Below are 23,800 nucleotides of genomic sequence, written 5' to 3'. Positions count from 1 at the left end.
AACCTAGATGTTCTGGAGCCAGTAAGTAAAACTGCTTACTACAGAACCTATTTAATTTGTGTATTTTCCCCATTTATCTCATTCTAATGTACTTGGATCTACTGTACGTGAGCAGCATCCTGTCCGCTTCGTGGAATTTCTTCTCACTTCCTTGCTTGGGAGCAGCGTCCGGATGGCTCCCTGGGGAGCTGCTAACAAAGCCTGCGCGCGTTAGTTGTGATTTGGCAGTTTATACAGACAGATAGGGGTGGGTTTTTTTGGCTATCGGTGCCGGTCTGGTGGGTAGCTTAACCGTACGTTTGTCTAGAGAGCGAAGAGTTAAGAAGCGGCTGGGAATGGCTTTGGCAACCTAGAGGGAGCTCGCTAGCTCCAGCCCTGACTCACTGCCTCTGTCAGTCAGATAAGCATCAGCATCTGTCACGAATGCAGGCAGGTAGGGTTAAACCCCAGCATGCAGAGTGAGGAGCAGGGAGCCTGCACTGCAGGGGTTGTGCTGTTTGCTCCCGGTTCTTCAATTCTCATCAGCCCTTCAGCTACAGGAGATCCATACTGGATCCATGGTAACCGTTTTAGCACACTACACTTCCATCAGCTTGTGACAATGGGCTGCGTTCTCGTTGCTGACTGGAGAGCTGGCTCTTTTACAGAGCAAAAAGGAGATTAGCAGATTTGTGGTGAGCGAGGACTTGAGTGATGAAATAAATAAATAAAAGAACCGTAGAAAACGGGATTTAATGAGGTAGGAATCGCACAGCAGGCTTTCGCATTCATTCCCTTCACACGCGTAGCCAAGCCAGCAGGTAGCTCGGGTGCGGCACATCATTGAGAAGAACTTGTTCTTTTGTTCTGTTGCTTAATTAAACCGAAGCAAACATGAGAAAATCACCTGAAATTAAACAACTGCTTAACAAGTTAAGTGGTACCGATTCAGAAATGATAGTAAGAAATACATTGTAATTCCTGCTATTTCTACCTCTCTTTGGAGCCGATTGTATCGGAGCCAGACTGCAGTGGTGTCCGGACAAGAGTTCCAGATCTTTAGCAAGCTCTTTTAGAGAAATAAAACTTCCCTGATATTTCTTCCCTTCCTAAAGACCAATTAGCTTCTAGCAGCTATAGTTTATTAGAACCTTCCAGGAGAAAGACCAATTTGCAGCTGATTAGAAGCCCATGCTGGGAAGATTCTTGGTAGTATTAAAGGGTAGATATATCCCATGGCTGACTAGCCGAGGATCAGGCTACATTCTCACATAGTGTCACTAATTGGATAGGTTGGAGACATTTTCTTCTTCTAGATGAATCACAATGTGATTTCTTTTAGCTATATTAATGATTTTCTTAGCCTGGTGCTTTGACTTCATTCAGTGTATGTGTTAAAAAAAAAAATCCCTAACCTGAAAAAAAAAAACCCCAAACCCAAACAATCTCCAATGCCCAGCCTAAACCCCAGTTTAATCAGCGTGGGAGACATTCTGCCTGCAGAGTGGTAGCCATGTTGGTAGCTTAAGGGTTAATCTCTTGTTGCTGTAATACGATTTGAGAGCAGCAGCTCAGTCTGCTTGTGTTAGCAAGATTAAAAGCAGGAGCTGCAGTGCCATTGCAAGCACTGAATGAGTGGGACTGTTGCAGAGTGAACTGTAGCTGAATTTTGTCTTTTCTTCTTGCTTTTTTTTCCACCAGCTCCTCCCCCCTTCGTTCCTACTCTCAAGTCTGATGATGACACCTCAAATTTTGATGAACCAGAGAAGAATTCGCGGGTTTTATCCTCTACGCGCCAGTTGAACCCGGCAGGCTTCTCGGGGGATGATTTGCCGTTTGTGGGGTTTTCATTCATCAAGGCATTAGGGATCCCCAGATCAGAGTAAGTAAAAATTCCTGCTTAGGTGGATAGGACGGTTGGAAAAACGCGACGGCTTGGTACAGTGAGGATGGTGTGTGTGTGTGAGGAAAAGCTGTTTAACTGGCCTGTACTCTGCTTTGGGGAAGCTGCCAGATTCTGGCTTTATCTGTTGCTGCTGTGGCTTGTGCATGCCCTACCGTTCTGTGATTATTTCTGGGATGAGGGGGAGGGAAAGGAATGGAAAGATTGATTCTAAGGCATTATTCGTTAAAATTGTTGTTTAAATACTTTGAATTAGTTGTTGCTGTTAACCAGAGAGCAGCCGGTGACTGCATGTCTGGCATTGCAGATCCCCGAAAGAAGGAGAATGCTGAGGAGTTGGGGATGGAAAAGCAGGGGGTGTTATTTACTGAGTCGGAGAGTGGGCACCAAGTGCTGGGGATGTATCAGTGATCCACAGAAACGGAGCCCCACTAATCTGGGAATGTGTAGCGATGGGTCAGTGAGCAAGGGAAGGAGCTTCGCGGCAGCTGACTGTGCTGTTGGGTCCAGTTAAATACGAAGGCTGCTGTGTTGTGTGGTAAGAGCCCGGAGATTCGGATGAAGTATGCAGGGCTATGCGTTTGTGGAGGCAGGTAAAGATCTAGAAAGAGTGGTTTTTGGTGGAAACATGCTGTCGGAGAGAACGGAGTCAGAGGAAAAAGAAGAATGTAAATAGTATGGTATAAAGCATTTGGTGTGGTGGGTGGTTAGTTTCTGATGCCAGAGCATCAGAAAAAGTATTAGTGCAGCACGTTAAGTTGAGAAGTCCTTACCTCAGTGTCGTGAGGCCTCTCAGGACTGCGATGGCTTTAGCCGGGTTAGTGACTCAGTGCACTAAGGCGCTGTGTTTTCCTGTCAACTGTCATTCACTGCTGCTGGTTAATTCCCTCGGGGGACTTTGTTGTCAACCTGTCTTAACCGAGTTTTCGTTTTTTTGGCCACGCTGGTTGTGATAGTCGCTCTGCGGTACGTGTGTAACCCAATCTGGTGATACTGTTGGCATCTCTGATCTTGCCCACACCGTGAATCAAGGTTATATGATGGTTATGCCAGTAATAAACAGGGGATCTTTGTCTGTCCCTCCTCAGCTGAGTTGCTTTTATGACAGAAGAGGAAGGAAGGGAGAGGACATAACAACCAAAAAAGTCTTCTTTCGGTAAAATGACCTAATATTGTCAGCAGAATTAGAAAAATGGGATGTTATCTCTGTAGATACCTGGGGTTAAAATCTGTCTTGATTTAGCAGTGAAATAACTTCTGATGTTGCCTTTTCTGCCTGGGGAACTGCAATCCATCTGTCAAGGCTACGTGGCCATTCATGTAGCAGGCTCAGCAGTGACCCGATATGTATGGTAAAAATGTGTATGTAATCGGGGCTCGGGACTGGAACTGAAGAGGAGCGTGAGGTAAAGTCTCAGGAGCAGTGGTGTAACTGTGCTAGCGGTTGAAGGCTGAAAAGTAACAGACACAGCAGATTGATTGATATGCTTCCTCCGTGCAGCTAGTGCCGAAAATGCATCTTGACGTTATATTTGAATTTTGGTAATAGATGAGGAAGAATATAGCAAAAGAATACAGAGATTAATGTGTTCTGGAGAAATTTTGACTGAAGTAAAATTTCTGCTTGGTCTGGCCTGTTTTTTTTCCTGATCTGGAACAGAAAGGCATCTTGTACCTAATTTTCTCCCAAATAATTTTAATATAAGTAGTCCTTAGCCGTTTCTTTTTTTTGAAAGAAATCCCAGTAAACGCACTTTGATATTTTTAGCAGTAAATACTTACATTTTGTTCTAAGAAGGTGATGTAAATATGGCAAAGAGTGTATGGAGACTTGAAAATAGCTGTATTTAAATAACGCAGTGACTAGTTTATTCTAAATATCACTGCATTCTAAATACTGTTTATCCTAAATATCGCTGCAACACTGGCTGATAAAGATAACTTCTTACTTATAAGATAGGGTGATGTATGTTTTACTGGAGGAAATAAAGTACTGTTTCTGTCCATGGTAGCCCCAGTATCAAATTCTAGATGGGGAAGAGCACAGTAAATGGGGGGGTAGGCTGTTGTGAATCTTGGGATGTCTTCTCCGGAAGGCCCTAAGTCATCAAGTTTATCAGTCCAGATTTTTTCTTCTTAAAATCTTTCCTCTGAAAGTCTAACCCTTATGGTTGCTAAGTAATGCAGATCTGTTCCTGTGTCTGCAGCACGATCACTAATGCCTCTAGTGCTGCTCAGAGTTAGGCCAGGCAGCTGCAGAGTGCCATTAGCAAGGTCCTTGAAACTTTCATTGCGTTTAATTTGAGGGCTGGCAAGCTATGAAGTTTAGGGTTATACTTTTGCCCTTGTTCACTGGACAGTGAGAAGCCATAGCTGAGCTAGGAATTGCAAATACTTCAGAGAAAAGGCAGTTAAAAATTGGACAAAAGGAGGATAAAAGAAGTTCTCTCTTCCATTCTCCTCTTTCTCCCAAGCACTTGGGGCTAGAAGGGTTCACCTGCATCACTTAGACCTGTTGTCAGAAATTCTACAGTCAGTGGGTAGTTCAGAAGGGTCCATTGAATTAAAATGTTCTGTATGTTGCCCCATACCATGAGTTTTGAGAAGAATTTGGGACCCCGTAACAGATGTAAGATTTAACAGAAGAGCAGAAGGCATGACAGGAATGTCTCCTAGGAAGCAATCAGGAGAAATCAAGGGCATTGCTTATGTCATAGGTCCCTATGCTAGTGATGTGTTAAAAAATCTCCTATATGATTCTAAGAAGTGGGATCGGGCTGCAGAGGACCAGCTAACTCCTCCTCCCATCGTGGCCTCTGAATTCTTCATATGGGGGAGAAATGCCTGTCTGACTGCAAATCCAGCTGCTGGTTTGGCTGCGAGCGTGTCACTGTGACAAGATAACAGGCAACTGAGAGTTTAATTCCATTAAAAGCCAGCCCTACCTTACTTCCTGTCCCTAACTGTGGCTGAGCTCCAGTGCTTAGAACAAGTGAGAAAAACCCTTAGATGCCAGAAATATGCATCAAGTGGTGAAAAAAATTCTTATCATTGGAGGTGACTGGCAGAAGCCCCAAGGCATTAGATAAATGCATTGTAAATCCAGGGCTAACCAAATATACCAAAATACCTAATAAAAAGAAATGCCTAATTAAAAAAGTCATAATTTATGATGTGCATTTTTGCATGCCTTGGTCCTCTGGCCTCTTTTAGACTAAATTAAGGACCTAAAGGGGAGTCACTACTTACGGTATGACGCTTAGGTTAATACGAGATACTTGCTAAACCAGCACCTAGAGAGGTGTATGAGAGACATATAGAGAGATATATCAAGCTGACAGTGGTACCATTGCCTTATCTCAGTTGCTGGTGTAGGGTTTTATTCCTTTTAATCATCCATCAGAATATAATAAATGTAATACCAGTAATTCTTGAATTGTGGTCTATAAGGCTTTGGTAGAGGGTCCAAATATTTTCTGCAAGTTGCTAAGAACTTGGTATTTTTCAAGATAAAAAAAAAATTAAAATTTGATATGGATTCATGGTTGCCATTATAAAATAGTGAGAGTTAAAATGGGCCATTCTTCCAAAAAAGAAGGACTAGTGATTTCTTCCAACAGTTTGTTGGGTTCTGGTAAACTCTGTCACCAAAGATAGATTAAAGAGGAAGCACAGGATGAGCATACCAAAAATACGCTGTGCTTCAGCTAGCTCTATTCACAGATTGATGGTATCACTGTTTGGTTTTGGTTGGGTTTTTTTTTTTTTTAGGCCTGAGCAAGCATTTATGAGGGGGCGGAAGGTACAGATGAGTATAATGCTAAAAAGAATAGAGCATGAGGGACGGGGGATGAGATTATAGGCATGTTGTGTGGGGGCCAGGATTAGGACAGATGGTGTCAATCATTGGGAGAAGGAGGAAGCACAGGTGAGCTGGGGGTTTGAGTGGCATGAAAGGACAAAGGAAGGTATGATGCACAAGAGAGGTTACGATGACAGTTCGATACCCCAGGATCATCTCACGACTTTTCCTGTATGAACAGTTTTTCTTCTTCATCTCAGCCCCGTTGAGGCTGGAGGGGTTTGTATGCAACTAACACCATTTCCGATAATTCTGCTGGTTGAGGCGGTTGCTGAGCTGCGAGATCTCCAGGTAGTCAGCTTAAGTTAACTTGTGCGGGCAGTGCTGCTTTTGAACATCAGCTGGCACAGTGAGTGCTGTCAGTGCTTGGGACTACAGACTTGGAGCCTTTTTTAATCTTGTGTTGCAGTTTTCTTGTGGATGTATGCTAGTTACCTTTTGTTAATCCTTTTTTTTTTTTTTTTTTGACCCTTCGGAGGAACCAGCAGAAACAGCTCTGTTGTGCTAAGAGAATTGAGCCAGATGTAGCAGTTAATGAAATGAAATATTCTGAGGTGGTACCAACCTGAGCGGTAGCTTTGCATCATGGCTTTTGGTGTTGGATCATGTGTGTTTAATTTCCGAGATGATGCTGACTGAGGAGGAATGTCAGTGCCCCAGCAATGTGGGTATTTTCCACCTTGTCATGCTGTGTTGGGAGCTTATGTCACCATGACAAGGCTTATTAGATTAGTCAGTATTCCATTTCTCTTGATTTCCTCTGTCTGCCCCCTTTCTGATACTTTGAAGGTTGCGTGGATGTTCATGAAGTTGTTCTAATGTAATTTGTACACAGGCAGGAATTACTGGGAAAGGATGTCTCTTAAAAACTGATTCTGACTGGAATCAGCTTCACTTGGGGATAAGCTTTCCATGGTAGGAAAATCGTTGTGTCACCAGGACACAACGTTTTCACGGAATTTCTTCCTCCCTCTGGATAGGGAAGAGGAAGAAATATTGTAGTTCTAGTTCCCAGCCTTCCCTTTTCCTTACAAAACTGACACCAACCCTGAGGAGCAGCTCCCTCTACAGTCACCTAAGGAAATGCAAACTCCGGTCAGGGGAGTCTCCCGTGCTCTGTCCCATCCCATCCCTCCTGGCTGAAATTCCAGGGCTCTGTACCCTGTGCTGCAGTGCATATGGATGCTCCAAGCTGGCTTGCTAGGAGAAGTTTTTTGAAATGCAAAATGGGGCCTGTCAGAATAGGCTCGGATTTTTTTTAATAGCAAAGAAAATAAGCAAAAAATAAAAATAAAACTAGCCCCTTTAGGGAGGTGAAACAGAAGGAGCAAATAAGAAAACTCTGACCAGTTCTCTGGTTTTAAGTAACAACTCGGATTTGAAAAGAATAAAAGGAAAAAGTTGATGGCTAATGGTGAGACTATAATAAAACCCATGCTTTAACCAGTACTGATCAGACCTGTGAAGCTAAATTTTGATTATAAAAAAGTTTTTCAGACTTGTCTCAGTGCACATTTGCAGTTGTTTACATATATTTGATTAACATTTTAAAGCAGATTCCTTAGTGTCTTTTTTAGCTAGTGAGCTTTAATTTATATTTTTAGCCTGCTTTTCTCAACTATTCATTTTTAGCCTTGTTTGTACACCCAGCTGTTATGGGATTTAATACGCAGCTTTCTCAGATGGTTGCCTTTTCTCTGTAGGAGTATAGACATGCTTTATAAATTGATTTTTAACTCTGATTATTTGATGGATCGGTCGGATTGGACCAGGACTAAAGGAATGCTGTACAAAAGCATTCACTTTTAACATTTGTTTTTTATTAAGCCCCGACCATATCTGTATTGTTGACGTGCAGGATTCTTTCTTTTAAGTATTTCCATAGCGGGTTTCTGAAGAGCTATGACTATTTGACCTTTCAAGGCAGAATTGGTGGATTTTGCTGTTTGTTTGGTGATATCAAAGCAGTGTTTCCTAATGATGGCTTAAAGCGATGGTACCGAAGATCTGGTTTGATACAGATATGTTGCTGCAGCGTTTTCATAGAAATCCATGCATCTCTTCTTTTTGTGACTATCCTGCATATCTGTTTGGATTAAGGAATAGATTTTTTCTCAGAAAATGGTGGTGATGGAATCAAACTTTCCTTGGTGTTAAGAAGAGACTGTGCTGCTGTGTGTGGGTGTATGGCTATATGCAGAGAGCTGCTCAAAGCTCATTTCTCTCCATGGGGATAACTGGCTGCATACCAAACTGTGGCCAGGAGAAGCAGAAAGCAGTGTGTGGGCAGACTGTATGATCTTTTATTAGCACCTTCATTGTACTTCTGCGTTTTCATCTATCAGTTAACACTGGTTCCATCATTAACTGCTTAAATATCTAGTTTGAATCATTTTATGCGAGGGAGAATGTAATTTTTAAAATTATGTTTTGATGTGTGTACTTAATTTTTTGGTTGCAAATTGCATATTTAAGACTGCAAAACACTAAAAATATGTTCCAAAACATTGAGTGGCTTCCTATCCTTTTCTAGAATGAATATAGACTAACAGGAATGGTAAACTTCTTAAATGTTGAGTCCCAGTTAGACAGAAAGCTTAAGAACATACAAATATTTCCCCCAGCTTTCTGCAGTCAAATTGTTGAATAGTACACTTAAGTGGTATCTCATGAAAAAAGAATTACTTACAAGTGGAACTCTGAAGTTCTGCAGTGTGACTAATCATATTGATATTGATTGAGTTCGTTGAGATCCTACAAATTGGGTTAGGAAAGTTTCAGTTCGATTTTGATTCACAGAAAGTAACTAAGGATATTAAATCCTTCCTCTGGTGCAGATTACAACACGTTAAAGTTTTTAGGGTTTTTGTACTTTGATGATAATTTTAAAACCTGTTTAAAAATAAACTACAAAAGCAGTTCTCTGAAGTTTCTTTCCAAATGGTTATGTTGACTTTACGCTTTGTTTTTGTTACACTTACAAATCCGGACAAGTTATGCAATAACGTTGCTGTGATTTTATTGTTTTGCACCCTGACTTCAGAGTCAGTGATGGAAAATATTAATATTGTAACTAGAAGTACACATGGGTTATTCAATAATGATGTACTGTCATCAGGTTTAATGGTGTGTTTGATCTGCAATGATGGCTGTTAGGCTTTGATCGCTGCACCTTCCTTTTATCCTGGTGTCAGTAAGTACCCAGTGACTTTACCACGGCTGCATGAATGTAGATTTCTGTACCCTTTGCCTGCATTCATGTGCTGTTTGGCTTTGCTCTTTTAGATCTGTTTTTTCAAGTGTGGATTCTCCAGCCAAAGTCAGCTCCATGGAAAAGAAACTTCTTCTCAAGAGCAAAGAACTCCAAGACGCCCAGGACAAGTGTCACAAGGTATTTATTTACGCGATTGGCCATCTCCATTGCTCCAGGAATCTGCAACCACTGTATGCCCAGGGATCTGTCAGATGCTGCTGATCATCCAGACTCGTGGTGGGCAGAGCGCTTTTCCTTCAGTGAGGTGGCCTCCTGTCCAGTACAAAGGGAGATGAATTTAGGCCATGCTGTTGCTCTAGACACTTTTATCTGAACAAGAAGTGGCTCTGGATTTTAAACAGTCCTTTTCTCAGCGTGACACAGACGACTGCTTCTTCCTGCAGGCCGTGCCTCTTCATCATACGCACGATACAGCAGTACTGTTCTGAGGTTCGCTCCCGAACTCATCAGCTTCTTCTCTCTTACATAACTGTTGTCACGTCACTGGTAATGGTGAACGACTTCTAACAGTCGCTGTGCTCCAGTAAAGGGAACCCGGTGGAGTATTTTAAAACTTACTGCTTGTCTGAGACTTTTATGAGAGTTCGATTACTTTTCTCCTTGCTCTGTTCTGGATTTGACCATTTGCTCTTGACAAGGAGATGGGGGGAAACCATCTTCTGGGCCAGCATGGATTTGGGATAAGGTTAAAGTGACCCATCTCTGCAAGTCAGGTGAAAAATGATTGTGTCCTCTTTGCTAACTGGGGTTCGAAGAATGACTGAATATGAACAAGCAGCTTGAATGAATGGGGTGACTTAGACTTACTACTTGTCCTTAAGAAGAACTGTGCATTCCTGGAGCAGAGACAATGGTATCGGAATTTAAACACCCTTTGGAGAAATAGAGCTAGAAGTCTCTTGGAGACAAATTCCTTACAAACAGAGCTCTGAAAGTAGCAGTTAACAAAGCTTTTGAAGCCCCCTTTATAACCTCTTGATATTTATTGCAGATGGAGCAGGAAATGACGCGGTTGCACCGGAGAGTGTCAGAGGTGGAGGCTGTACTTAGCCAAAAGGAGGTGGAACTGAAAGCCTCTGAGACCCAGCGATCCCTCCTGGAGCAGGACCTGGCCACCTATATCACAGAATGCAGTGTGAGCCCTTACACCAGTCCTTTCAGCTCTGAAAGCCTGAAATCTGGTGGTCTTTGCCTTTCTCTTCCATCATGGTTTCAGTGGGGTGCTTGATGGAGAGAAAGTAATATGTGAGAGGATCTCTGTTGAGTATGAAGCCCCGAATTGTTTGCAGAGGCTCTTGCTTGATAGTTTTATTCACACTTTGTGTCACGGTCATGTGCGTAGAGCCTACAGGAATAACTACTGTCCTGGTCTTGCTAGAACTGTTTGTCTGACTGGCTGTGCTAGAACATGCTTGGGTATGTCTTCTTGCAGGTTTCTTAGCCAGAAGAGAATGGGGCCTAATGAGTACCTCGAGAGAAATCTTCAAGGACAAATAAGAGGATTAGGAGACAATGGTGTTGCCTCCATCTGGTATTCTGAGTTCAGACGGACCCAGTTCCTCAGGAGAATGTCAGGGATGATGCTAGGACAGGTGTTATTTTTCAGATAGAATATAAAAATGAGGCCTGAAAGCATGTCTTCAAAGATCATTTGGCATTTTTCATGGGAACGGGAATGTCTGCCCTGTTGTCCTGGCAAGTTTCCAACGAGGATATTTTCGTTCTAGTTAACAGTCTTGTATTTTCAGTTGGATATAATACTCGGTCTCCTCTCTTGCACCAAGAACAAAAATCCAGATAATACGCTGTTTCAGAGAATGGAAAAGCACTTCTGATGGGTTTGTTTGTTGGGAGGCACATCTTAAAATGGGGCCATACCAAATGCTACCAGGTAAATAAATAAAAGTCAGTCAGTATCTTTCTGTTGAAGAAAATACAAAGTTGGTAGGAGGACTACTGGTGTGTCAAAATGTGCAGGTAAGGTATGTGGTGAGATACAGAAGGAGCTCTTCTGTTCTTCGTAGAAGTTTAATGATGGTTAGAGGATTTAACAGCAACAGGAAAAATGAATAGGCTTGTTAGTGACATGAAGTTGAAGGACTGTGTCTAGGTTGTGAATTAATAGTGCTAGATAAAACATAGATCAGTGCTGTCAATGATGGATGCCTTTTGTGAGTGCTGTTTGGTTTTTGTCTCTAAACCCGATCTAAGGAAGTAGAGATTTGAACTAAGATTTAAGTATAGTAAACAGCGTTTATAAAATGGGCTGCTTCTATCCAGAAGCAGTACCGGCCATCAATTTCTTGAGGCACCAGTGATGGAGCCCTAAGTTTTTTTGGTGCCTCACTGCAGTCAAGGAGGCATTTGTATAGCTGAAGATCTTTATTGTGCAGCCATCTGAAAACCCAAAGACTACGTACTGAACATTTTGCTTTCTGCAGAGCTTAAAGCGAAGCCTGGAGCAGGCACGGATGGAGGTGTCTCAGGAAGATGATAAGGCACTACAGCTACTTCATGATATCAGAGAGCAAAGCCGAAAACTGCAGGAGATCAAGGAACAGGTATACCTGCTTCTTCGGGCAGCAGGGTGGCTTTCTACAAATAGGCAATCTTGGCATCTTTTAGCTCTGTTGCCAGGATGGCATTTTATGTTGGTAGGCTGTGAGGACTCCCAATCTGTGTGTTTTCACATGGTTTCTTAAACAAAATGGGAGGCAACAAAATTACACTTTGGTATATATTGCAAGTAAGCACAAACTCCAAACTTCCAGTTTTTCTCTTCCTAGTCCTGAAAGTACTTTGTCTGTAAAACCACCTTAGGATAAAGTTGTAATGCTTTAGTAATATGCTGCATTAGGTATAAACTATCTGTTTGAAGTGGCCAAGCTATACAAATTTCACAAGTTCATGAATCTTCACCTGGGGGAGAACTGAGCTGGCCTTAATTTTGTGTTGTGGGGTTTTTTAAATTTTATTCTTTCTTATCTGGCCATTTAAAACGTGTAATAGTCTTTCAAAATAGCATGTGTGTTGCCCAACTGTTATTTTCCTTATTTCACCTATTTGCAAAGTAGATGATCATAATTTTTCCCGCCAGAGGAATGATGAAAATTCATTACCCCTACAGTTGTTCATAAGAAAAAAAAAAAAAGTCAAAAATGAAAATATGGTGACAAATGTGGACACTTTTAGGGTTTAAAATAGTCTACAAGACAGAACCCATTCAGTTTTATGAATGAATAGCAACATATTGTATTGAGAAAAAGAAATTTAAATTTATTGTGGCATTCAAACAGTTCTGTGCAATTATCTGTTGTTTTTAATCTTCAGTGCACTTTACAAACATTAGCTGACTAATTTCATAGTGTTTGAGACAAGGAAGCCCAGAAACCTTGGTAATAATTCTCCAGACATGAGCAGCTCTTATGTAAAAAGTAATGAAATGCAAAAACAACCCTCTGGATGTAACAGGCCTCCATAGACCTCTGCAGCATTCCTCTGGATCGTTGCTTTATGTAATACAAGGATCTAAAGCTCACTACTCTGTGCTCTGGTGCTTTGTTAGCAAAGTTGCTTTAAATATTGAAAAGGGGAACATTTTGGCGATGATAAATATCGATAGATTCTTAGGCAGTATGGGCACATGTAACAGGAAAAATAGTGCAAGTAATTTTTAATCAAATATTTTGTCCCAGAATCTTTTAATGTGGCTTGTGAAGATTCACAGTGACATAAAAATGCTGTGTAGGTCAACAAATGTAATGTCCTGCAGGCTTTCATATCTGGGATGGTCTTCTGAGCTTTCTGAAACCCATGTGCACAACAGAATGTGCAGAGACGTTTTTGCTGACTCATGCCAGCAGGTGGATCTTGGCCATTAAAGACTTTCTTTAAATCTGGGAGGAACTGGGAGGTGCGATGGAAGAGTCCTTTAGAGTTTTGCTATTGAAAACATGCAGCTTGGGAAAGAACGAGTAAAATTAACAGCAAACCAGCAGCTTCAAAACCCAATAATTAATCGTTTGATATTTTCAGGACAAGACTGTAGGTTCAACTTAACCAGAGGTACTGGGGCCTACAAGGAAGCTGGGGGGGACTTTTTACAAGGGTCTGTAGTGACAGGACAAGGGGTAACGGGTTTAAATTGAAATCAGGGAGGTTTAGATTGGATATCAGGAAGAAATTCTTCCCGGAGAGGGTGGTGAGGCACTGGGACAGGTTGCCCAGAGAAGCTGTGGATGCCCCATCCCTGGAAGTGTCCAAGGCCAGGCTGGATGTGGCTTTGAGCAACCTGGTCTAGTGGAAGGTGTCCCTGCCCATGGCACGGGGGTTGGAACTGGATGGTCTTTTAGATCCCTCCCAGCCCAAACCATTCTGTGATTCGATGATACGTGAATGGAAGTGGTGGGTTTGTGGTTTTTGTTTTAAGGTTGGATTGTTTTGGGGGGGAAGTCTGTGTTTAGGTTTTGTTGGGCTTTGGTTTAGATTTTTTTTTTTTTTTTTTTTTTTTAAATTAAACCTGTGTTATGATTGTTACTTGATGAAGACCCATATGAATGCATGAACTGCAACAAATTGGAATTGATATTTTTTGAAAGGCCCGCTCATTTGTATGCAGCTACCCTGAGGTGATTTGCTTCAGGTATATCTCTGAGCTTTGCCTGTCCATTAATATGTGCTTAAGTACATCTTGATAGTTTTTAAACTGACTGATGCGTATGTGAGAGGTATTATCATAGAATCACAGAACGGTTTGGGCTGGAAGGGACCTGAAAGCCCATCCAGTCCCACCCCCTGCCGTGGGCAGGGACACTTTCCACTAGACCAGGTTGCTCCAAGCCTCATCCAGCCCGGCTTTGGACACTTTCAGGGATGGGGCATCTGCAGCTTCTCTGGGCAACCTGTTCCGGTGCCTCCCCACCCAAGCATTTATTATTCTCTGTTGCCTTGAGTGATGTGGCCTGTTCCTCTGCTGCCATGAGATTTGCTCAAAGATAGTCTTGCAATGTTAAGGAACAAGAAAAACTGAAATATTACTAATTATCTCTTCTTCCTTCTTTTCTCCCTCCCCATTCTCCTCCCTTCCCAAACACTCATTTTCACAGTGACAACTGTAGTCACACCTGTAATTCTTTGGTCAAGTGTTTGCTGATATAAAAACTGAGTATTTTAGGAAGTCTTAACAAATTGTGATTTCTGAGCAGAACATGTATTCCTTCAAGCCTTTCTTATACACAAATGTATTTGTATGAAATGAATATTTGAGTTAATGTATGCTTGCTTATTATAAAAAGGCTCTAATTCTTTCCATCAAGGAAACAAGATGATCCGTAGAGAGACTAGCAGGGAAGAGTAGGTCCCCTGTCTACCTTACAAACTGGAGCACTGATGTGGGGCTTACCAACCAGAGAGCCACTGTGCCACGCTCCCTGTAGCGGATAGTAAAGCAATCTGTTAAAGGCCCAGCTTCTTTAAATATTTGCATAAGCTCTCCATGTTAGTGGAGAATCACGGGCTGACATTAGGGTCAATGTTGAGGCAATCACTTGTCTAACTGAAGACAGCTGGCTGTCTGGAGGGAGTGATGACAAACCTGATTTTGTCATGAGACAGTTACTCTTCGGAATATGGGGGTAGTCAGGCGTATTGTAAGATATTAAAATGGAAAGAAGGATAGACTCCCCCACTGTCAGCCCTTCATAATCTTACTCCTAGCTCGTGATGTGCATGTTTTCTACTTGTTCTCAGCTTCATAAAAAAATACAAAATACTTCAGCTTTTTTTAGACTAATTTTATAAAACACATAGGACTTAGTAAATACTGAATAAGAATAATTAAAATATTGTTTCCAGTCAAGACACAAGAAATAATCTCACAAGCTAGTCTCATTTTGAGTACCCAGTCCCATTGAGGTAGTCAGTTCAAATGTTCTGTTCTCCCACCTTCCTCATCCAAATGCCCTATCTTGTAGTGTCCTGCACGGGGAATTGTTATTTCCATATAGGCAAATACCTTCTATGGGCAATAAGATTTTTAGACAGTTTTTCCGGGTTAATATTTGATTTTAGGTTGTCTCCCATACAGAGCCATAAGATCCTTTTTAACTCTGTCAAGAGAAAATAACTGATAAGCTAGAAGCCACGCTATGCTACCCCTCTGCTTCTCCTTCTTTCCTTTTACCCAAGCTGTGCAGATCTGTGGTAATGTCATGTTATCAGCCTGGGAGAATCTATCTTGAGGGAGCATCTGGGCATTTAGTAGAGACATCAACTCAAAGGCACATTTCTATTTCAGAAATTAGAAATGTAAGTAATTTTTCTCGTTTGTATGTAGATGTATGTATGTGTTTCTGCAGTGAAGCCATCCTCAAAAAGTCAGTGTTTTGACTTCTGTGAGGTAGTGACTTGAAAACTGCCACGTCTCAAACCAGAACACCATGGATGTGTTATTTTATTTAGCCCTTATTGGTTTATTTTGTACTTTACTTCTACGTATTCTGAAGTGCGCCTCTTGCCTGCAATCAGTGTTCTGGGGTCTGCTGCTCCAAGTATTTCCCCTGTTGCCTCTAAAATGTAATACCTTTTCCTTCCCTTCCACCACAACTACAGGAGTATCAAGCTCAAGTAGAAGAAATGAGGTTGATGATGAATCAATTAGAAGAGGATCTTATTTCAGCTCGCAGGCGTAGTGATCTTTACGAATCGGAGTTGAGAGAGTCCCGACTGGCCGCTGAAGAATTCAAACGTAAAGCTACTGAATGTCACAACAAATTGCAAAAGGTAGTTTAGGCTTCGTGGGAGAAGCTGGGGGCATCATTCAGGGCTGATGCTTGCCTGAATTTCTATTGCTGTTTTACACACACAAGTTGAGTGTATGTGCCCTCTAAGGATTAAGGTGGTTTGTATGACTAATACAGAATGTTTGGCAATTGTACGCTCAAAATAACGTAATTTATACTTTGTGTAACTGCTTGTGTTTAAAGTGGAGGAGGTGACTGGATAGAAGACCAGTGTACTAGAACTTTTCCTGAGACTTTCATATATTTTACATTTAAGTTACAGGTTAAAGACCAAGGAAAAAATGAAGCAGGAGAGTTGTATTCCAAATTGGAGAAGGTATGCTATTCAGTGTCTCAGAGTTTGCTTCCTGGGTCTTTCATATTATGCACAGAAATGAAGAGTGTCTTTGGCTAATCAGTGGCATGGCATGCACAGCCTCACATCCCTCTCTGTTTCATTTTGGGTTTTTAAAAATCTTTTTCTCGGTGTGATTCACTGTTCTGTCTGATTCGACATCAAGCTGTGTCTGGGTATGCTGTTCTTCATGGATTGTGCTCAGAAGCTGGGCAAAGACAGGCCATGATGTGTAATCTGAGTTTGGAGTTAGGTTAGTGATGCTTAAGGGTTGTCTTTGTGAATGAAGAATAGCAAATGAAAAATAACAAGAATTCTGAGTATTCTCACGGTGAACAATCTACTTGGTGACCAAAACATGAAATCAAACAGAAGTTAGTAAAATGGGAGTAGATTTTCCAAGGACCATTTCAATGTGTTGGAATTTCTAGGGAGAAAAAAAAGATTTTGGGGAAGTGAATTAAAATAAATTTGGTATCATAAGCAGAGAGCTTTTTCACCTTTTTGGTTTTACAACACTCCTTTCCCCCTTTCTTTTTATTTTAACTGTAGATCAACACAGAGCAGCAGGCCAAAATCCAGGAGCTGCAGGAAAAGCTGACAAAGGTAACGTCTGGGTGGCAAAAGTGAATTCTCCACAAGATTCTCCCGTGAAACCTTAACGCAGAGGAGGGATGCACTTTGTTTTATCCTCAAAAATAGAATTAGTCATAGCATGGGGGATGATAAGGAAAAGGGGGTGGGAACTGGTATCTGAAATCATTGGTGTGCTCAGTATGCTTTTGGCTCTTGAGACATGTCAACAGTGTTTATTTTTACAAATGAAGCTGAGTCAGAACTGGAGTAGCGTAGAGAAACTCTAATTTAAACGGCCACTTTGGGTATGCTGTGGTCCCTTGCTTCAGAGGGAACATCGAGATGTTTTTAGCTCACTAGTAAAACACATGTTGGACTCGGTTTAGTCTCCCAGTATACTCCGGTTTAATTGCCAAGTCACTTTCCAGTTCAGGTATTCACAGTAAAAATGCTGAATGGTAAAGGTTCACAACAGGATTAGAACCCCGTAGAAGTGTAAGCTGCAGGAAGTACCTGATATCGAATGTGGTCATTCTTGTCACTTAAGAAGGCACGGTAAGAACAGTAGGGGAACTTCTCTTATTGGGATCTTTCAGCAGAAAAGAAAGGGGTTGTCATAATAATCCACTGGGAGAGCTTCTTAAACTTGGCACCTGCCGAGAGAGAGCTTTTTCATGGGTTAGTGACCTAGAATATGATAAAACTGTGTAGAAATAGTATTGCTAATATTTCAAACCAGCCATGTTTTAATCCCCCCTCGCCTTTTCTCCTTTTGTTAATTCTAAGGAGTTATCTATAGGCCAACACATTATTCTCCTAGAGTTTTAAGAAGGGTGTTTTGTAAGCTCCTTCCAAGCACTTGAGCTGAATTTGGGGACAGACTTTACTTTCAGTACACAGAGACGATCAGAAACTCACGGTACAGCAAGGCAAACACGCAGATCCCCTGGATTTCCATTTGTTGTGAAACAGGAAAGAATTATGTAACAGATGTTAGAATTTGGGTTCCTGCACATGTTTGTCAGTTGTGCCTTAATTTTAGGCTGCTAGGCCAACGTTCTGTAGTAGTTTTACTCAGAATGCTGATCACCTCGAGGTTATGAACGTTTTGTATACTGAGGTTTTATGTGTGAGGTTTTACGCTTTTATTTTCCTTTGGACCTTTAGGCTGTGAAAGCTAGCTCAGAGGCAACTGAACTCCTTCAGAATATCCGTCAAGCGAAGGAGAGAGCTGAGAAGGAATTAGAGAAACTGCAGAATCGGGAAGATTCTAATGAAAGCATGAAGAAGAAACTACTTGAAGCGGAGGTGAGCGGAGAATGTCTACCTAGAGTAAATTAGTTACTGGGATGTGTGTCAATTTAGGAACCCACATCTGGATGACTGAACAGCCAGTATGCCTGTAGTAACTTCAAGAGAAGTGATGTTAGACATTAATCTGTTTTTAATTAAAAAGCATATATTTCTTTGATGAAAAGTGAGAGGCTTTTTATTTTCAGTGAGGAGTCAATAAGGGCATGTGGTTAGCGTAAGGGATTCCAGGTGTGCTGAGGATTTCAAATATAAGAGACAACCACGCAGACTGCTTCAGCAGGCTTTTTCTAGCAAATGCTCATTGCTTTGTGATAATGCAGAGTGGTGAGCCTAAATGGTGGTTAACAATTGCTCTACAGGAACGGCGCCATTCTCTGGAGAATCAAGTGAAGAGGTTAGAGACTGTGGAACGGAGAGAAAACCGTCTAAAGGAAGATATTCAAACTAAATCTCAACAGATTCAACAGATGGCAGAAAAAATTCTGGTGAGCAGAGGTGATAATGAAAGATAAAGGGTAAGAGTTTGTAAGAAAGGGGTAGGAAAGGCACGGAAGACAGAATTGCATTGAATGAGGTGGAGAATGTTGAGTAAAGGGATTTGTTTCTTGTACCAGTCATACTGGCAAAAGCTTTAGTGCTAAAATTCTATTTGCACCTTCAGTTCCAAACTCTATCCTGTACCTTTAGTCTTACTACAACTTTAAAATTCTAGTTTTCTCAGTGGGAGCACTTTTAAGTCAACTTAGTAACATTTAATTTACCTAACAATTGTTTCAGAAGCAAAACATTCTCAGGATAGGCCATGGCAGCAATGAAAACATTGACATCTAGCTTTTAAACTAAATTGCCGATGAATTTTGAGGTCAGATCTACTTGAAATACTTACATTTTGAAGCAGAGAGAAATTAGTCATCTAAACTGTTCGTCTCCAAAGATAATATTTGTCAGGAATCCATTTTCACCCACATACCTTCTCTGTTGGCAATTTCTTGTTTCTCTCCTTGTTAAACCTATTAAATCTTTATAGTGAGTTGGTACATCAATCTACAGCGAACCAAGCAGAGGGTGTTTCTAATGCTTTTACTTCCCTGGAACAGGAAGAACAATTTTTATAGCGGAATAATTAAATTAATTTTGCATTTCTCATGAGTTGTCCTTTTGTGTTGCCAATATAACAAGGAAAAATAAGATTAATTCTCATTGGTAGCAGTCCCGAGCATAGACACCCAAGGAAGGCCAAATGGAAGTGTATAAATAAAGGTATTTGGAGTCAGCAGATGACCCATGCTTGCTCGGGGGAATAGCTGCACATGTAGACTTGAGGATCAGAGCCTGAGCACTCAAGAACAGGTAGAATCTGTTCTTTAGTAGTGCTGTTTTGCAAATTGTTTTGAAAACATGAGTGCATGGTAAGTGGGAGACGATGGCTTTGCTGGGCACAGAGCCAAGTTTATGTTTAGAAATAGTGTAAAACTTCAAATTGTTTCATAAGCCTCTTGTGTGTATTTGGGGATTGTTCCTTGGGTTTGATTACATTCTCTGTGGAGGCAAAACTGGAAGGGAATACAGAAATACCGACTAATTGTTTTACACCATGGGGTATGTTTAGCTCTTCTTATAGGTAGTTTCCATGGAATTTTGACAGAATGTTGGAGAGACACAGAAGTGTTTTATAAAAAAGTCAAACAGGCATTGAAGAACTAATCCTACAGAGTCTTTCCTAGTCCCTTGCAGCTCTGATCTGGGAGAACAGGGTAATAGTTCGCTTTCTTTTTTCCACTTCTACACTGTTCATTCCCCCAAATGGATGTCTTCAAGTACTTTTGACTTTTCCTGGTATAGAAGGTATAGAACGGTGGGAAAGGAGCTGAAGATACAGAATTGCATAGAACAAGGTGGAAACTGTTGGATAAAGGCATTGGTTTGGTGTGCACTCATTTAGCAGTACCTGAGAAGCACCTGCTGATCTGCCTGTGGGGAATCGAGTAAGAAGTAAGAAACAAGTTAGAGAAGATACTTATTACTGCTTGAAAGTGTAGACCATTGCTCATAACAAGGTTAGCACTGCACAGAGAACTGGAAGGGTAAGATATTACCTTTTTAAGCCCACACTGGCTGTTAAGTGCCAGTGCAGAAAGTGGTGAAGCTTCTGCTACAATATGAGCAGTCTGATGCTGGTAGCTTTGAAGCTGCTGCTGATCTGGTTGATTCCTTGCCAGGACCTGAAAAGTGTGGGCTTCTGGGGGAGGTGAGCTGTCCCTCTTGTTGCTGGGAGACATATTTCAATTGCAAAAAGCAGCGATCTCCATTCCTTGCAGAAGTGTCGGGTACTAAGCACTATAGATGACCTACTTTTGGTGAACCTCCTCTTTGATTCTCCGTTTTGGAAAAAGAGGTCTATTGCAATTACCGGAGCAAAACAGTCTTTGTATGGTTTCAAGATGAGGAAGATCAGAAAAGAGAATATGAAAATAGCTGAAGTAGAAATATCAGGAAATTTTCCTCTGCTGTGCAGTAATGAAGGCAGACAGGAGACTTGGAGGCACCCCAAAACCTGACCTTGTCTATGCAAGAGCCAACCCAGTGGTAGTGAATGGCCAACCTGGATCTGCCTCTTGGTCTAAGGAAGTTGTTGGAATGGCAAATGTGACAACGAATGAGCATAAAGTTTTAATCTCAACTCTTGTAAGGTGTCCTGTTGAAAGGTGATTATAGATATATCTAGGAATAGCTAACTTCTGAGACACAACATTATTTAAGTCCTTACTATGCATGGCTCAACTGTCTGGTGTGAAGTGAAGAGGTTAAAACATCCTGGTATGTTCTACCGTATATATTGAATCCTGCACTTTTCATTTGCCAAGCAATTTATAAATCATTATTCTGACAACATTTTTCTGAGGAACATAGCAAAGGAAATACTATTCCCACTCTACGAATGTAGAATGAAAAGCATAGGCAGCAGTGCCCCGTTACTCGGGTCTTCTGTGAGAAAACAAGTGAGAGACCTTGTTAAAAATAGATCTGAACTTCCTATGATGCTACTGCAGCTATAAAGTGTTTATAACTGCTTGTTTTCACAAAACATTCTTGGCCCATCTTTGGGAGTATTTTACTGGGAAATGGAGATCCTTATCGTGGAAGTAGAAATCTTTGTCTTTAGTAGCACCTCTGCTCTACAGTAGATGGGTCAGCAGCAATATGCAAGGCATGAAACTCATGATGTGCAGCTCTCATAATGTTTTTTTTACTATGACAGCCTCGGTCTTAGGATTTTTATGGAGTGAAACCTCAAAAAAGAGAATGAATGAATGAATGTTAGATACCTGTGTAACACATACAGAGAGCACCTACTATTTCTTCGTGTCTGAATATGAATCTCTGATGCTTTTAGGAGCTGGAAGAAAAACATCGTGAGGCTCAGATCGCAGCACAACATCTGGAGTTGCAGCTGAAACAGAAGGAACAATTCTATGAGGAAAAACTCAAAGTAAAAATATCTTCTTATCTTCCTACAAGGTTTTGTGCTGTGGTGGTTTAACTCCCAGCACATGTGCGCAGAATGAGTTCAGGGAAAAACAGTTGCCTTTAGGCTCTCATTGCTTTGTCTTACGAGTTGCCGCCTTCCTTCCCGCTACGGAGATGTTCAGAGGGCTCAGTGGAATCTGATTAAGTTTTTCTGCTAGTCCATGCCATTGTACCTTATCTGCCATTAGCACCACATTAAAACAGGTGGCATTTGAAGTCAGAGCTATAGGAAGGCAGTTGTTGATTATAATTTGACTGTTGCTGTCTAAATAATACGTACTTAATGCTACTGGATCTCGCATCCTGAAATAGCTTTAGTTCCTACCGATGATTTCCAAAGAGTATTTGCACAGCCTACCTGCAAGTTTTAAATTCAGCAGATACTGGAGCGTGCCTGAAATTCCATCTTCTTGGAGCTGTAACATCTGCCAAGAAGCCACAAGAAACCACCCACTTTGTTTTTATCTTTTCCAGGGTAGCATAAGACTTTAACAAACAGAAATAGAATCATAGACACCATCTAAAATTAGGAAAAAACAAATTGGGAAATAGGAGCATGTGCACTGGCTAAGGGTTTTTCTAAACAACTTGCTGTACGTATGTCAGCCAGTAAATGCATTTTGTAAGAATCTTTGTTTCTATTCAGCATAATCTGCTTCAGCAATCTTTATCTAGTACCTTTACCTAGGACTTGAATTCTACATTTTGGCTTAAATGTAAGAGCACGTAGTATTAAGAGGAGACAAGGAATTTCTATGGGAGAAATAGGAAGGTTTCCTGGCAGAGCAGAGCCTGTGGTAATCAGTAATGAGAGGAGAGTGATAGAAAGCAGGAAGATCAGAGGTAGATTTTGGGAAAGGAGAAGTGGTGATCTAAAAACTGGAAAAGAGGGTAGGGATTGCAAAAAGTATTAAAAGAAAGAGAGAGCCAGTTTATTAGGAGACAAGGAATTTCTATGGGAGAAATAGGAAGGTTTCCTGGCAGAGCAGAGCCTGTGGTAATCAGTAATGAGAGGAGAGTGATAGAAAGCAGGAAGATCAGAGGTAGATTTTGGGAAAGGAGAAGTGGTGATCTAAAAACTGGAAAAGAGGGTAGGGATTGCAAAAAGTATTAAAAGAAAGAGAGAGCCAGTTTATTACGGGGATTTTTTTTAATCGGGAAGGCAGGTGAAAGAAGGAGCACATGGGATGTTTGTAACTGGAACAGTAAAAATAATCTTGTGGTTTCCAGACTTTGTGGCTTTGAAAACTTGTCTTTAAAGGAAATGACCTTTGGTTTAACAACTGATTTAAAGCTCTGGACATACATACATTACACACATTTTTTTTTAAAAGAAGTAACCATTAGTTACTTCAGTCCTGTTCCCAATGACAGCTCTGGGTGCCACAAAAAGAAGTCTCTTACTTAGCTGTTCCATTTGGTGTCTCCGACTTGGAGAAGTCATGGGGTCTCAGCTGCCTTCTCAGGCATGCTTACGGAACTCACAGATCGCTTCTGAACATCGTTGCTAGGGCAGCCAAGGGATGTGCACTGCCTTGCCCCCTCTGCTATACAGGTGGGGGTATAGACGTTTTCTGTGTTCTCTTGCGTTAGTCTGGAATATTTCTTGAACGCTGTTTATATGCCTTAAAGTAATAATCAAAAAAATCTACAGTATCTCCATGTCTTCATAAAATTCCAACATTAAATTCAGTCTCCAGAGACAGCTGTTTGGATTTTGCTCTTCCATGGATTTCATGCAGTTGCATCTTGGGTTTAATTTGGCTTGAGATATGATCAGTTGCTGTAAAAGAATGTCTATCTTTCTTGGGGATTTTCTTTCTGCTTGCCCTTTGCCCAGTGAAACAGATATAATTTAGACAAAAGAAATGTCTTCATTTAGGTGTTGGAAAATCAGATGAAGAAAGATCTTGCAGATAAGGAAGCACTTGAGAATATGCTCAGAAGACATGAAGAAGAAGCACGCGAGAAATGTAAAGTCCTGGCTGAACAGAAGGCGGTACGTAGAGTTGAACTGGAAATCAAAACATTCCCAGAGTAGCTTTTCTGAGGCTCTGATTTCAAGCATGATAATCTCGTTTTGAGGTTTTGTAGCGCTGCTGAGCTGTTGTGAAGGAAAGTCACTGATTAATTTGAAAATACTTGGTTTTTTAATTCAAGGTACCTTCAAGAATATTTCCTTAGAAGTAGCCACGTAGCTTGCTGCGTACCCATCATTTTGTGCATGGAC

The 23,800-nt window shown here is 41.2% G+C and overlaps 1 protein-coding gene across 1 annotated transcript in view; it reads left to right on the top strand.

The window, feature by feature from the left end:
- The first annotated feature begins 451 nt into the window (after positions 1-451).
- Positions 452-23,800, top strand: part of CIT (citron rho-interacting serine/threonine kinase) — a 57,871-nt gene continuing 34,522 nt past the window's right edge. Inside the window, exons 1-12 of the mRNA XM_010149269.1 lie at positions 452-560; positions 1,681-1,861; positions 9,030-9,135; positions 10,010-10,153; positions 11,460-11,579; positions 15,628-15,798; positions 16,081-16,134; positions 16,705-16,758; positions 17,896-18,036; positions 18,402-18,527; positions 21,437-21,532; positions 23,453-23,569. Of these exons, the coding sequence (XP_010147571.1) occupies positions 452-560; positions 1,681-1,861; positions 9,030-9,135; positions 10,010-10,153; positions 11,460-11,579; positions 15,628-15,798; positions 16,081-16,134; positions 16,705-16,758; positions 17,896-18,036; positions 18,402-18,527; positions 21,437-21,532; positions 23,453-23,569 (1,419 nt within the window). The remainder of the gene's footprint in view (positions 561-1,680; positions 1,862-9,029; positions 9,136-10,009; positions 10,154-11,459; positions 11,580-15,627; positions 15,799-16,080; positions 16,135-16,704; positions 16,759-17,895; positions 18,037-18,401; positions 18,528-21,436; positions 21,533-23,452; positions 23,570-23,800) is intronic.

The sequence above is a fragment of the Eurypyga helias genome, unplaced genomic scaffold (genome assembly GCF_000690775.1).
Source record: "Eurypyga helias isolate BGI_N326 unplaced genomic scaffold, ASM69077v1 scaffold7833, whole genome shotgun sequence".
Taxonomy (NCBI): domain Eukaryota; kingdom Metazoa; phylum Chordata; class Aves; order Eurypygiformes; family Eurypygidae; genus Eurypyga; species Eurypyga helias.
Note: the sequence above shows the minus strand (reverse complement) of the source record. Positions and strands in the feature narration are given on the sequence as shown.